Source organism: Eretmochelys imbricata, chromosome 6 (assembly GCF_965152235.1).
Source record: "Eretmochelys imbricata isolate rEreImb1 chromosome 6, rEreImb1.hap1, whole genome shotgun sequence".
NCBI lineage: Eukaryota > Metazoa > Chordata > Testudines > Cheloniidae > Eretmochelys > Eretmochelys imbricata.
In genome coordinates, this window is record NC_135577.1 from 22,136,456 (window position 1) to 22,150,997 (window position 14,542).

Genomic DNA, 14,542 nt, shown 5'->3' on the forward strand with positions numbered 1-14,542 from the left:
TTTCTGGTTCTCTGAGTTCCTGTAATAGTTTGAGATCTGTTTATTATGACTACTCTGATTTTAGCTGCTTTGGCCTATTTATTAGAGCATCTAATCATCAGAAGAATGGGAGCCCTTAAAGATCTCACACTAAACCATTAATACTGAGACTGCAATCTTTAGTCAAGATTCAAGTCTTGTAATACTGTACATACACTGATTGCCTTTTCTCATGCTGAAAGCTTGTCATATGGCTTCTGTCACTGGAAGCTTCTTTAGGCCAGATATTAAAACCCAAATTGGATGCTTACAGAGAGATCTGAAATAGTCTCAGATTCCTCATTTTGGGGGAAGAGGTGTCACATTTTTTGCAGTTATGGGTTCTGGGACTCTAGGAAGTTGATTATGTTGTTTTGCATCATTCCTTACAGTTATTTAAAATATAGTAAGGGCTTTGGTTATGTGGTTCTAGTTCCTAATATGTAGGCATAAGTCTGATTGTAATCTGCCTGGAATAAAGATTTAGACTTATTGTTGCAAATTCCAACATTATGTATAATGTAGTTGAAATATACAGCAGTAAACTGTAGAGGAATTATTGCTAACCCAAAGCTTATCTAATATGTCTAAGTCTATTGTTTTTTTTCTGAGTCAATTTAACTTCTTGTTGCTTTACATTCAGCATATCATGGTGGTCGTCAACCTGTGTATCTCCAGCCTTTTTCTCAGCCTCATGAGGTTTTGATCTTTATAACTTTTATGTGCGTTTTTAGTTACTGCAGCTTCTGAAACCTGAATCACATCCAGTGATTTTCTGATGTCAGACATTAAGTGGGAACTGCACAATTTCAGTACTATGAAACCCAAATAAAATAGACATTTCCTGGTTAGTGCAGTCTGGAAGTTACATGCTGAGTCTTTATGAGATTTAAGTTTAGTTGTAGGTATTCTCTGGTGTGTATCTTCCCGATTACTGTCATCAAAACAAAATAATTGACCAAAATAATGGAATTGAAAACCTCAAAGATATGAGAAAATCTAACTGACTTCTGCTTTCTTGGCTCATGAGTCTCTGTAATCCAGAATGCTTCTGCAAGTAGACTAAAAGAAATTTTTCATTTTTTTAAAATGAATGGTAGACCTAAAGGCTGCTCGAAGTACCCAACATAAGAAGATGACAGTGCAGTTGGATTAAAATGTTGATTTATAAAAATGTCAGGGTCCTGGGTAATTTTTAAATGACCTATTATACCCCTTTCCCACCAAAACAGATTCATTCAGCATTTAATCTTTTGTTCCTTCAGAGAACCTCTTGCAAGTACAAGTTTGAAAATTGCTTTTTAACTATTTCATAATTAAATGTAAATGACTTAAAACTCTGTTTCTGTGTTGAGACTAATAAATAACGTTCACAGGAAAGTATGGGGTTATGATGTATGTTATGGTAGACCTCACACTGTGCTGTGCACACACACCTACAGAAGACAGTCTCTGCTCTGAGTTCACAGTTTATAAAGATGAAGACAGAAGAACAGTGAGGGAAAGGATCAGCATACAAGCAGTGATCTGGGCAGCTGACATTTACTTATTGTTTTATATATAGATGTTTTATTAAGATGTTGCAGAGCTCATCTTTTAAATTTTTTTACTGCCACTTGAATTTTTTTTTTTTTGGTGTGTGTGTGTGTGTGTGAGTGATTATTTCTAGGGCTTATTTTAAATTGGTGTACATAAGATGTGTATTTAGGTTGTGTGAAGGGTGCGTAAACTATATGCACAGAGGTGCACTTCAGTATTTTTTATGAATTTGAAGTAAATAGTAACAACCTTCCCCCTCTTAGCTTTAATTTTTTTTGAGACATTTGTTGGGTTTGAAGGTAAGGGGAAAGAATTGTGGGAAGGGGTTGGGAGAGTATGATGGGAATATGTAAAGAGGGAGGGGACTCATAGGGGGAGAATGATAAGGCACAATGAACAGGTGTCGTGAGATTGAGTTACTGGGGATGTTGACAGGATGCAAGTGGACCAACACTTAATGGCAAGACACATCCAAGCAGAAAACATCCAGAGTGCAAGTTTCAGAGTTAGGTGAACATCAGAAGGCTGTGAAGGTCTCTTTGGGTTTGGTGGTGTGGTGGATGGATGCTGAGGGCTCTGACTTACACAGTACTATCACTGTGTAAGCTTCCCCAGCTTCCGTCTTACTCCACAAAGTCTGCTAGTGTGTCTCCGTCATGATCTGCGAGTGTGGTATTCCACTACTGTTGCTTTCCAGAATAGAGACTGTTATTTCTGACAGCATGTTTAATTGTGAGGGTCTGGACAGCGTTTAAATTATCTTCACTTGTGGCCCAAACCAAATTTGCACCCGCATCTCCAGTTGTGAAAGGTTAACATATGTAAATGCACAAATGATATACTCCAGATCTGGTGGAAAAAAAGATCCTCTTGCTCTAAAAGTGGCTAGGCTCAGGCTCAGTGGGATTGCATTCCAGAAACAATGGACCTGAGCCATTGAGAAAATACTGCTCCTTAAATGCATTGTCGTTGTCAGTTTTTCTTTTAAAGGGCAGCTGTCGAGTATGATTTTGTTTTTTGTGAACTCCATTGTTTGCTCTCTTTAGAAACTAGAATCTGTTTTAGCTTCAGTTTGTCACCTTCTATTTGCATAGGCTGTGTCTTCCCCCTTCTCTATCCCAAATTTCTCATGGAGCAAATGCCTATGTGAAACTTTCTTTTTTGGGGCTTGATTCTGTGTTCTTTATTAATGCAAACTTCCCATTAACTTAACTGAGTGTTTTGAGTACATTGCAAATGCAGAATGGGGCCTTGGTCATAACTGTGTCATCAGTTATATCAGGTAGGTTTTTGGAGTAACAGTGGCTAATTTGGCTGCGTTTGTACTTCATGGATACCTTTCATTGGAGAAGCAGAGTGAAAATATTGTACAAATTAAGATAGTACTAGTGGCTATGTCATTCCAAAGCAACAGAATGAATGAATACATGTACATTTGAAATCATGAAGATGTGTACTTGACCATTCCTTAGAACTATCATTAAAAGTTTGATTCTTACTCTTCCAGTTCACTTCTTGTCTGATTTTGTTGTTGTTGTAATAAGCTTCATAGGGATATTCAAGTTCATTTGTAAGCCATAGGACAGAGAGAAAAGATGGAAGTTCATGCTGTAAAGAGAGTGGGGAAAGGAGAGAAGGTGAACTTTATGATAAAGCTGAATTTTAGCTATGGATTCCGTAACTTTCACATTTTCTTTAAAATTTTGGACCTTTGATAGTTTGGAAATTGTGTAAAAGGGTGAGTGTGGATAATAACAGTCAAAAGATAAAGAAGAAATGCATCAACCTGGATTGGGATTAAAGATGGAAAATTAAAATAAAAGGTCAGGAAGTACAAATATTAAGGTTCTTACAGTGATGTGAACTTGGCCACATTGCTTGTCCTGTGTATTTTGTGATGATACATGTAACATTAATAGAAATATTAACTAAATTCCAAGTTGTACTCTATAAATTTAACAAGAATTTCTAAGAAACTTAACCACCTCAGGAATGTAGCCTGACTAAAGTTGCTCTAGGAATCTTAGCTTTGGAATTTCCCAACTTTACCACAATATTATGGTTGTATAGTTAATGCAACTAGTGTAGTATTTAATTATATTGTATATGATGGCTTTGAGACTCATTTTAAATACATAAATATGCACTACTGAAACTTGAAAAACTGATAATGGAAACTAGCAGTTTTAAGGTGCTTCTTATCCTTTCAGTTACATCACTTTGATTGACTTTGGCTGAAAGTGATTCAGTCTTCATCAAATGTAAATGTTTTTTAAACACCCCTGTTACTAAATCATCTAGAAGCTTAATCCTGTACTCAGGATAGATTCCCATTGAAGTCAATGGAACTTTTGACTAAGGATACACTTTTTGTTTTTTTCACTTAACATTAAAGAGTGCTTTTATCGTTTAGTCTTATGAATTAGTGAAACCTGCATTTTTAAGGCTGTTAATTTAGTGCAGGGTTATGCTACATGGCTTCAAAAGGAAATGACTGAGTGAAGATGTGTAATTCAGGGCACATCATGAGCATCTCAATGAAACATACAGCGCTGAGATGTTTCAGAGCTTATTTTAGTATCTATTATTCGCAGTGGGAGGGAGAACAAGGCAACTAATTAGAACCTCATTACATTCATAGGAGAATTTCTATATCCCTTTTCTGAAGAGAGCCTCTAGGAATCCTGACATAACACATGTATTTTTAAACAAGATTTCTGTAAGCAAGCCAGAGATTAATATATTTAATTGTACAGTAATCTTTGTTTCTTAGTTTGTACTCGTAGCATGTGGAGTAAAAGCAATGGCTTGATTGTCATTAATTATGGATTTGTATCCTGGCACATCACTCAGTGTTTGTCAGTTTATTACCAGCCTGTACTGACCCACAACAATTAATTTTAGTTGCATTAGTGTGCACTAAACCATGTCTCCTTGTTTCTTTGAAAGATTGGTCATGGGATCTGTGGGGGTTTTTTGTTACACCTCATTATGGAGCTGTGCAAGGAAAAGACTTATTTAGACTGTCTGAAACACCGTGTTCTTTTGCCTGGTTTTTTGTCCTGGAAAAAATACTGAGATTGTGCTTTGGTACTTTAATAAATTCTTTTCAATTAGTCCTTGAATTCTGTTGAGAACTGGAATTTATGTACTCATGTACAAGGATTGGGTTCCCTTCAAAGGATACAGTGAGCTGTAGACTCTGATATCTGTAACTTCCTCTTTATAAATGGTCCACTCAGCACCCTTGACATTCGCAAATTGACTTCTTGACACTCTAAACTTTTAACAACCAGGGAAGCAAAAAACCCCTTACAGTTGTGGCTCTTGGATATAACATGGGATACTCTCTTTTCCCTGTTTTTGTTCTCACTGGCCCAAACGAAGAAATTTTGAATTGTAAGTGTAAACCAAACTTGAGAAAAAGCTGCCTCTATTTAGCTCATCACAACATTCTAAAACTTTACTTGACAAAATATGGTTCTCTGGGGATCATGGGTGAAATGAATTGGAAAACAAAGTTTCTAGTTACATTTTGTATCCTTAAGTGTAGTGGGCGTGGCCACTTTCAGTAAGTGACTAGTTCGGGTGCCCAGTGTAAAGCCAGTTTCCAGCTGAAGTGAGCTGTAGCTCACGAAAGCTTATGCTCCAATAAATTTGTTAGTCTCTAAGGTGCCATAAGTACCCTTTTTTTTTTCCAGCTTACATATGTGATAAGTAATCAAAGAAAAATTGTTTTTAAGGAGTAACAATTGAAGTGTTTAACATTCTGCTTTAATATTAGTAGTCTTATCTTGGGATCTTATGGTGCTGTCAGAAATGCCACTTTTCAGCAAGAGGGATGTCAGTAGGTGCGGGATTGAAAAACGTTAACTACAAATTCGGGAACAAATTTTACATTCTTCTGACCCATAATGTGTATCTCTGAAAACTGGAACAAGTTACACATTTGAGGGATTTGCATTTTGGCTTTTTCACTTAAAGCATGATATGCATTTTACAAACATCCTCTACAATGTATATACCTCTCTAGAGCCACTGTTTCTCATTGTGTGCTGAGCAGAAAATTATTATGCTTATTCAAACAGTGAGCTGTCAAACTTTTTAGAATGTGTGTTTTACTTGAGTCGTCTTTTTTTCAGGGAGCTGATTCCCAATGCCCTGCAATGGATGATGACAGTCAGGACGAACTGATAAACAAGAATGCTGCACTAAGCAAAAAGCCAAATCTAGTGCTCCTGAGTGAAGCAGGTAACTCAAACCACTCTCTGTACTTGTATACTTTCCGTTTTGGTTAGAAATAGTATTTGCCTATCCAAAATAAGTAGTATTTATAGATAAATATCTGTTCTGGGGGAGAAAAACTTAAATCTTTATGCCATCTCATAGGTTCTGTGCCTCCAGCTGTTGGCTTTTTTACACTACTAGCCAATTAAACACTGAACAGTGCCGTCACAGCTTGATAATAAATGATGTGCTGCAAAAAGCACCTTGGATAGCTGTCGTTTCAGTTTCTATATGAATTTGTGCACAGCAGGATTTCTGATACGTACTTGACTATCCCACATACTTTTTATTTGCAGTATATGCTTATTGAGTGGTCACGTGCAAAGTAGATGCAATTAGTGTTTTCCCTTTTGTCATTTTAAAAGAAAGCAATGATGGAAATAGTGGGGATTCAGAAGACGATACAGGAAGTGAGGAAGAAGATGGCACTGATGAAGATGGGGGTGAGGAGGATGAGGAAGAAGGTGAAGATGAAGATTTAGAGGGTGAGTCTGTTAAACATGCTTTTGTATGTTTGTTTACCTCAAATGTTTTTGATGGCTGGAAGAGAGAAACTGGGGCTATGGTTTTCCTTCCAAAAAGTAGCAACAAAATGTAAATCCAATGTTTATAACCATTTTCATGATTCATTAAAAGAGGAGTCTAAGCATTTTTGGCTCTTGTGTTTGGCTAAAATGCTAGTATTTAAGCTAATAAAGTAGAATTTAGTGACTGTTTCCCTTTCTCCAACTGCATCTTGGTAAGAAATGGCCTTGAGCCACTCTTACACATGCCATATAAATGAATGTTTTTTATTAAATATTCTGTGACACTTATCACCATAGTATGTTAATAATAATGTACTCTTAGCACCTGCTAATTATTCAGAAGTCTTGTGTTTTTTCCCAATTCATTTTTAATTTCTATTCAAATGTAACTTCCTCGTTGGCAAAATGATGTTATGGAGGGTGAAGGGGACCCCCTGCTTATAAACTACAAACGAACCAAAACACACCTCTAACTTAACCATGGAAAGTAATCCACCAATTTTAGTTAATAAGTGGTGCAGAGGAGTCTCTCAGAGTCTAGCAGTGGAAATTGTTGTATGCTCAAACTAAAGTAGGATTTTGTAACTTCAGTTTCTTTTACAGGCAGTGGTAAAATGGGGTGTATGTTTGTTGGTTTTGCATTTATTACTCAGCTATCCATGCAGGTATTAAGTGACTGGTTATATTTTTGTCTGTCATTCTGAAAGTATTGGTGAAATGGACTGTGCTCAAGCTACTCTAACTGAAGTCCTGAAAGTGCTGAATCTGTGCTAAGTGCTTTTTAGGGAAATTTGTTAAAGAAATGCAGTGAACAACTATTACACTTGTAGTGCACATATTTAATTTCTTTCAGCATCGTCCTAATCTTCCTGATTGTATGTTATATACCTTTTCCCCACCTGTCTGTCTCCTTATAGCTTGTATTCTCTCTAGGGCAGGGATTGTCTTCCTTTGTGTCTAGGAAGTGCATAACATGTTTTGGGTGCAACCACAATCTAAATAGGCATTTAAGAAAACTTAAAAGGAACAATGCCATGTGGTTTCAAAAAATAAAAAGCTTGCAGCTGTTGTGGAATGCGCTCAGTTTTCTGCTGCTGGGCCAATCTTGCCAAGTAATATGTTAAAATTGACAAAAGCAGTATTGCCTGGATTCGTTAAAGAACCAGAATCTTGTATAGTGCAATAATACCTGCTTGCCCAAGTGGCACGGTAACAAAGTATTAGAGGTGTACTTGTGCCCTAGGTTGCATGTGGAAATGCTGTAAGATTGCCAGCAATGCATTCTACAGCTTATTACAAAAAACACTTGATTTTTGTAAGTATGAGGATTTCAAAGCTAAAATTGTGAGCATAACCCTTGGGAATAAAATGCTGTGACTTTTCAGGTTTTTCAAGGTGTGTTTGGCCTTAATAATCACTTAAAAAAACCAAACAAACTGAAGCAGAGAGAAATTAATAGAATTTCACAATTATTATGTGATTATTGTCTGCTTATGTAGAGTAGTACTTTACTGAAACTGAAGTTCAACCAGGAGAATCAAATATTTTAGGATTTTAATTATTTCTTCCCCACATCCTGCAAGATGTGCTGAATGGACCAGGGTTTTCCAAGTCACTCTGTTTAGATTGATTGAGTACAGATTTGATTTGAGCACTGCGTGCCAGAAAGATATTTATCAGTCCTCTAAAATAGTCATTCCTGAGCCTTGACTGTGAAATATATGATACACTATATGCTATTCCTGTTTTATGAGGAAAGTATTACATAATATTTTGGTGTTATCTGATAACTGCATTAGGAACCTTTCTGAAGATGAATTATGTATTTGTTGGACACTTAACCTTTCTCTAAAAATTGTGGATGGAGAAATGCCCTGGTATTTGCCTAGAATGAGAATTAATACTAGTTAGTGAGTGATTAGTGATTTTTGGATCTCAAATTTTGGGTGCACCACTGAAGACACCTTAATAGGCTTGATATTTTTGGAGGGTGAGCGCTCTGTACTTTAACGAGACTTTAATGTTTCTGGTGGGACCAAAATCGCTAGTCGCTTCCAAAAAATCTTGTTCCTATTCTGGAATGATTGGGAATGTCTGGCTGTGCTCTATACCCTTTAGAGTTCCTATGAAAAAGTGAATGACTACTCTTTTTGAATATTGTGATGGAGAAATGGTACCAACCTGATTTATACTCTTTCACCACCACCAGCGATATACTTCTTATTTTGCTGTCTCTCCTTTTAATCTTCTGCAAGACTAATCACAACTCTGATTACCGAGAGACTTTAATAGCATCCTTTTTTTTTTTTTTAAAGGAATATCTAGTGTTTTGATAAAGTGGAGGGAAGAAAAAGAGGGAGAAAAATCAGTCTAGGCTTGTGATAAAAAGATTATACTTACCCTTCCCTCCCAAAAGCATCTCCTCACTCAGGATTCTTTCTGGACTAGTGTCTTCCTATGCTGGAACCCCGCAGTACATTTAAGCTTTTTTTTTTTTTTTTTAAAAGATATTCAAGATTCTGAAGATGAGGAAGAAGATGACTATGCTGAAGAGGAAGAAATGGAAACTGCTGTTGGGGAAACAACCGTTTCTCTGAAAACAACGCCACAGACAAATGGAGGGGACATTTCTTCTGATGATGATGCTGAAAACTGCCCCATCTGCCTCAACACCTTTAGGAATCAGGCTGTTGGAACTCCTGAGAGCTGTGCCCATTACTTCTGCTTGGACTGTATAGTGGAGTGGTCTAAAGTAAGTCCTTTTTCTTTTCTTCTTTTATCCAAGATAGCGTGTTAAGCTTTCACACCTGTCTGTCTTCTGATCAGCCTGCAGTAATATCTTGGTAAAGATCTATTGAGTTATGGTAAGGATATATCAGCAAGTAGCTGGAATATTCAAATCCACTTTCTTAATTAAACATTTTCAAAAACTTGGATACTGCTTTATTTGGCAGCGATCACATTTTGTGGAGGGTTAACTTATTTCCTTCCTAGCCATTCAGTCTCCCTGCATCCCTTTTTGTTCCCTTCTCGCAGCTAAGGCCAAAGAGGGGTGAGATTTAATTGAGAGCAATGATGGCAAGATGACAAAGTGCTTCTGCTCCACTGTCTCTTGGGCTTCTGTTTTAGGAAGTAAGAAATTGGGCTCAGAGTCTTGATCTTAGGTCTCTTGCATAGTAGAGCAGGTCACTACCGAGTGAGTGGGTGACTTCTTGCATGTTTAAAAAGCAGGCATGCATGTTACGAGCCTAGTTTCATAGCTGCTCTGTATGGAATTTTTACTGACTTCAGTGGAATTTCTGCACGCTTATTGCAGAATCAGGCTAAATATCTGTTACATATTTGAGCATAGGGAAGGGCCACAAGAAGGCGGACTAGATGGTTTGCTCTGAAACTTACTTGGTCTTAATCCAGAATTAAACAAATAAACAGAAACGTAGTGTTTGCACTCAGTAACATTTTTCAACATTTTAAAATTGTTGATTGGCTGCTTCAGCTGTCATTGTCTCATTAACTCTGCCCCACTCCCAACCTCAAAAAAGCTTGTCTGCATGTCTTAAAAAAAGCAGGGTTTTTTTTTTTTTTTCCAAGGAAACGTTTGGCAAAATGGTTATACCACTTCGGCAATTTTGTGTGGACATTTAAATGACCTAGAGCTAACTTAGACAATTTAGTATGTTCTTTTCTGCAAAATAAGATTCTAGTCTGGCAAGTCTGATGTAAGTTGCAGCAGTCAAGGAATAAACCCAGGAAAGCAAACTTAAAATGTAGGTGTTTAGTCCTTTAACTACGATGGTACATACCACACAAGTAAATGGAAACAGCCCTTTTAAAACTGATTTGAGTTGAGAACTCTGCATATGACCCTAACTGATGGGACAGGTACTAAATTTTGTTTTTTTTTCCTTCTAGAATGCCAATTCCTGTCCAGTGGATCGAATCCTCTTTAAATATATTTGCATTCGGGTGCGCTTTGGTGGTGAAATCTTAAAAAAGGTAGGCCATCTACTAACCTTCAAAAAACTAAAGTCCATGTAACCAGAAAATAGTTATTCAGAGATTTTATGTTTCTCTCATACAATTTATTTAATATTCAGTTGTTAGACTGATTGCCTCCATACTAATTTGATCACTTCTTTGGGAAAGTTTGTTTTTTAGCTTTTTAAAACCTTTTATCTAACTATACTAGTTATGGCACATCACAAAGTGTGGTGCCTTATTTAAGTCACAAGGAATGGGAATATGGTATGTTTAACTTTCATAACTACCTATTTTGCAAAAAAGGAATTAGATTGTAAACTGTTCTGGGCAGAGACCATCTTTGACGAAGTAGAAAGTGCCTAGAACTGCGTGCATGCTGCTGCAATACATTTAACCAGGGTTTATTCCTATTTGTATGTGGAGAGATAAGGCGATGGAACTCTTCCCATTAGCACTGTTTTGTACTGGTAAATAGATGTGCAAGAGGAGATGACAGATCAGATAATGGAGTCTCAATTCCTAGCACCAGAGGTTCAATGTATTGATAACTTCTAATAATCTGTGGTCTTGATGAGTTAGCATTGTCCGTTTTTCTTTAACATGTCAGTCATCATTCTGTCCGTCTTGGAGACAGAACCTCTCTCAGAATTCTAGGGATCTGGTGGCATCTTATCATAAGATAGTTTATGTATTTCTACTGTGTTACTACCATATTTCCCATTTATTTTAATCATATCTGTTTATGTGAAGTTAATTTGAAATAATCAACTCATAGTGCTACTTTCATAACCACCAGGGGTGTTTCTTTGTGGCATCCCACTAACGTCAAGGAAATCAGAAGCATCTAAACCTGAAGTTTTCTTAGTTATACACCTCTTGGGCCTTTCTCATCTCAGTCTTATTCAGAATTGTGACCTAATGTGTTGATTTAAATGGCAGTTTTCTATTGCTGATGATATCCAGTCAAACCTCCCATAAATAAGGAAGATGGATGGTGGAAGTTGTAGCACTTACCTCATAAACGATCATGTTCTAGATACTTTGAATAAAATGGAGGTTCTATTAGGGTAGAATAGGCAGTCACTGTAGCAGTGAACTACTATTGTTGCTGATGTAACAGGGTGGATAAAAAGAACAGAAGCTTCTACTTAAAATGTGAAACTCTCTTGTTTAGATTCCTGTTGAGAATACAAAAGCTCAGGATGGTGATAGCGGGGAGGATGATCCAACCTTTTGTGAGGTGTGTGGCAGAAGTGACAGAGAAGACCGCCTGCTGCTGTGTGATGGCTGTGATGCAGGGTAAGAAGAGTTGAAGGCCTGAGTTAGTTCCTTTGAGGTCACAAAGAGCTCCCTCTGAGGGAGTGAAGTGGTTATAATTCACAGCTGTTTTTCAGTACTGAATATTTGTGGGCTACCATTCATAACAAGGAGATTATTATAGTGGGAGTGGAAAAGGGGTCTATTTACCTTTTTCCTCACTCTCTTCTTGTTTTTCCTTACTTAGAATAAGCAAAAGGTAGTATCTTTAAGGCAATTTAAAAAATACTCTTATTTTAAATATTTGAATACAGATGCATCAAGGTACTCAAATATAGCTTGCGGCTAAAGTCTCATGCAAGGATTTAAAGCTGTTACACCACTTGTATCAACCTTGCAAAACTGTCCATTGAAATTTAATAAATTGAATGGATATCAGTAAGTATAGCTTTGTTCGTGCCTTCACAGTCTATAGTCCCCAGGGAACTTAAACATTCATTCATGGTTGGGATTGGGAGGTAGAAACTGTAAAGTCAGGCATATTGCTGAAACACTGAACAAATATAGTAAATATTAATAACTAAAGAACTCCTAACAAAATAAGATTTGATAAGTAGAACTCTTAACTTAACTCAAATTCTTACTTGTGCAAGTCTGTCCTCACTTTTTGTGTTCTGATTTTATTTTTTTTTAAGTGAGTGTCTCAGCTAATTTTGCATGTAGTGTTGTTGTGGCCATGTTGGTCCTAGGGTATTAGAGAGACAACTCACTAATGGAAATTGGTCCAATAGAAGATAATACCTCATCCACTTTGCATCTCAGCTAATTTTGTTTTTCTCAAAATAAGTTTCACTCTTAGAAAGATCTGTTCTTTGCAGAACTACAACTTTTTCAGTGCTTTGTTCTCAGAAAGTGCTTTTCATCTCTTCTAGCTTTCTCTCGTAGGATGCTGTGGCTAGGATAAGTCCTAAAGAAACCTAGAATTATTTTCTTCAAATTTTAAGTCTCCTAACTTCTAAGATTACCTGTGTCTCAGTGATCTGAAACAGGAACAATAATTATATTTCCCATTTTTGTTCACTGTTCACCCTTTATAGCTTGTAATCACATATATAGGGTCATCCTTCTCTTTTAATGGAGAAAGTGTCACATGCTCCAGGAAAACAGGTCCAGATTTTCTGTATGTGTAAGAATTGCATGAGGGCCTTTCCTTTGTGGCAAAAAGCATCAATTATAGAAACATACTAATCTGATAGTTGATATTGTCTTAAAGCTGTGCTGGAGAGAGCCACTAATACAATGTATAACCTCAGGCATGTAACTCAGTCCAAGCATTTAGCTTTTTAGGTTGAGTAATTCACTGGAGAAAATCCATTTAAAACTGATTGTCTTGTAGCCATGTAGTTTGAGTAGAAGCTGCATCAAAAGATTAAACACTTCACTGACAATCCTGACTTTAGCTAATGCTATGCCGTCTTGTATTAATGGTGTTGAAAATGGAGTAGAATCAATAAAAGGAACAGAGTTGCATAATCTTAAAAAGCTCAGCGGTACAGCTTCTGTTGACTACAGTTGATGAGACCATTTAATCTAGTAATTCAAATCGCTAGGCAAATAACATTTTAAAATATTTATTATGGAATGAGCATTATCTCATTTTTTGTCTTAAAAATTGAACTGGACATATGCACCTCTGTAAAACGTTATGTGGAGGACTGCAAACTTGGGCCCCAGTTGTGTAGACAGCTCTATATGAGTGAACCTTGAGAGCATGTGAAGCTCCTAGCCTGTGCAGTTACACAAGGTTGTGATATTGTGGAAAACTTCAGCAGACGTTAGTCGTCTCTGAGTAATGCCTGGATTATGTTTGATATGGGGCGGGTATTCAAAACTACACGATTTAAGAGGCAGATCCAGTCTGTGATGTGTGGCAAAGTAAAGATTCCAACAGTACCACTTATTTTAATCCTTGGAAACCAGCATTATTTCAAGTTGATGTCTCTATTACCCTTTCCACTGCTTTTAATTTCTCCAAAGCACCTTGAAGTGTTTTTCCTGCTCTGTGTTTGCTATCTCTTTCTGTGAATTTGATCCCAGTCACAACAAATACCCAACAAAACACGAAGCAACCATCAGGGGTGCAGAATTTTGAGGATTGGAGCTTTAAGTGGTTAAAGGAACTTCTGGAAATCCTGCAAGAATCCATGACACTGGTATAACTATCAGGAAGCATTATTGCTTTCGAAACTAATAGAAGCAGCTCCATAGACCACAGTTTAGGGCAGTGGTTCTCAGAATTATTAGGTGTCTGTTTGCATATGAGATGACTACCTTATATGGCCCTTGGATGGAAATTAAAAAAAAAAAAAAAGCTTTTTTCTTTCAGTGTTGATAAGACTCTCATTGTGTGTTGCTCTTGTATTAGATACCACATGGAATGCCTTAATCCACCTCTGAGTGAGATACCTGTAGATGAATGGTTCTGTCCAGCATGTGCACCAGCTAATGCTGCTGTTGCTGCTGCTGGTAAGTATTTTGATCAAATCACACTTTTTACTCTGATTCTGATCATGGAAAACAGCTGTTCTTTGAAGAAATGTTGTCGAGTTGTTTAGGCCCCAGATCTGACACCTTTGTTTTGGTGGGCAGCCGCTTTTGGGCTCATTGACTGGGAAAGCAGTGTTGTATATTAAAATTTTATTCAGTGATTGTAAGCTACAGTGTGGTGACTTGGAAGTGGGTCTATTACCAGCCCTAGCCTGGCTGGGAATGACAGGGTAGAAGCAACTCTTCTCAATGCCTAGCAAATCATCTAGCTGGCTGAAGGAGTGACGTTATCTGGCTCTGGGTATATTTGTGCTGCCTTCCTTGCCAAAGGGTCAGTTTGCTGTGATGTAGGGGGTGTGTGTGTGTGCAGAAAACAGAATGAGTAT

The 14,542-nt window shown here is 37.2% G+C and overlaps 1 protein-coding gene across 1 annotated transcript in view; it reads left to right on the forward strand.

Moving 5' to 3' along the window:
* The window catches only part of PHRF1 (PHD and ring finger domains 1), a 45,183-nt gene that overhangs the window by 2,713 nt on the left and 27,928 nt on the right, over positions 1-14,542 (forward strand). Inside the window, exons 2-7 of the mRNA XM_077818213.1 lie at positions 5,700-5,808; positions 6,210-6,329; positions 8,879-9,123; positions 10,284-10,367; positions 11,527-11,651; positions 14,035-14,135. Of these exons, the coding sequence (XP_077674339.1) occupies positions 5,724-5,808; positions 6,210-6,329; positions 8,879-9,123; positions 10,284-10,367; positions 11,527-11,651; positions 14,035-14,135 (760 nt within the window). The 5' untranslated portion in view covers positions 5,700-5,723. The remainder of the gene's footprint in view (positions 1-5,699; positions 5,809-6,209; positions 6,330-8,878; positions 9,124-10,283; positions 10,368-11,526; positions 11,652-14,034; positions 14,136-14,542) is intronic.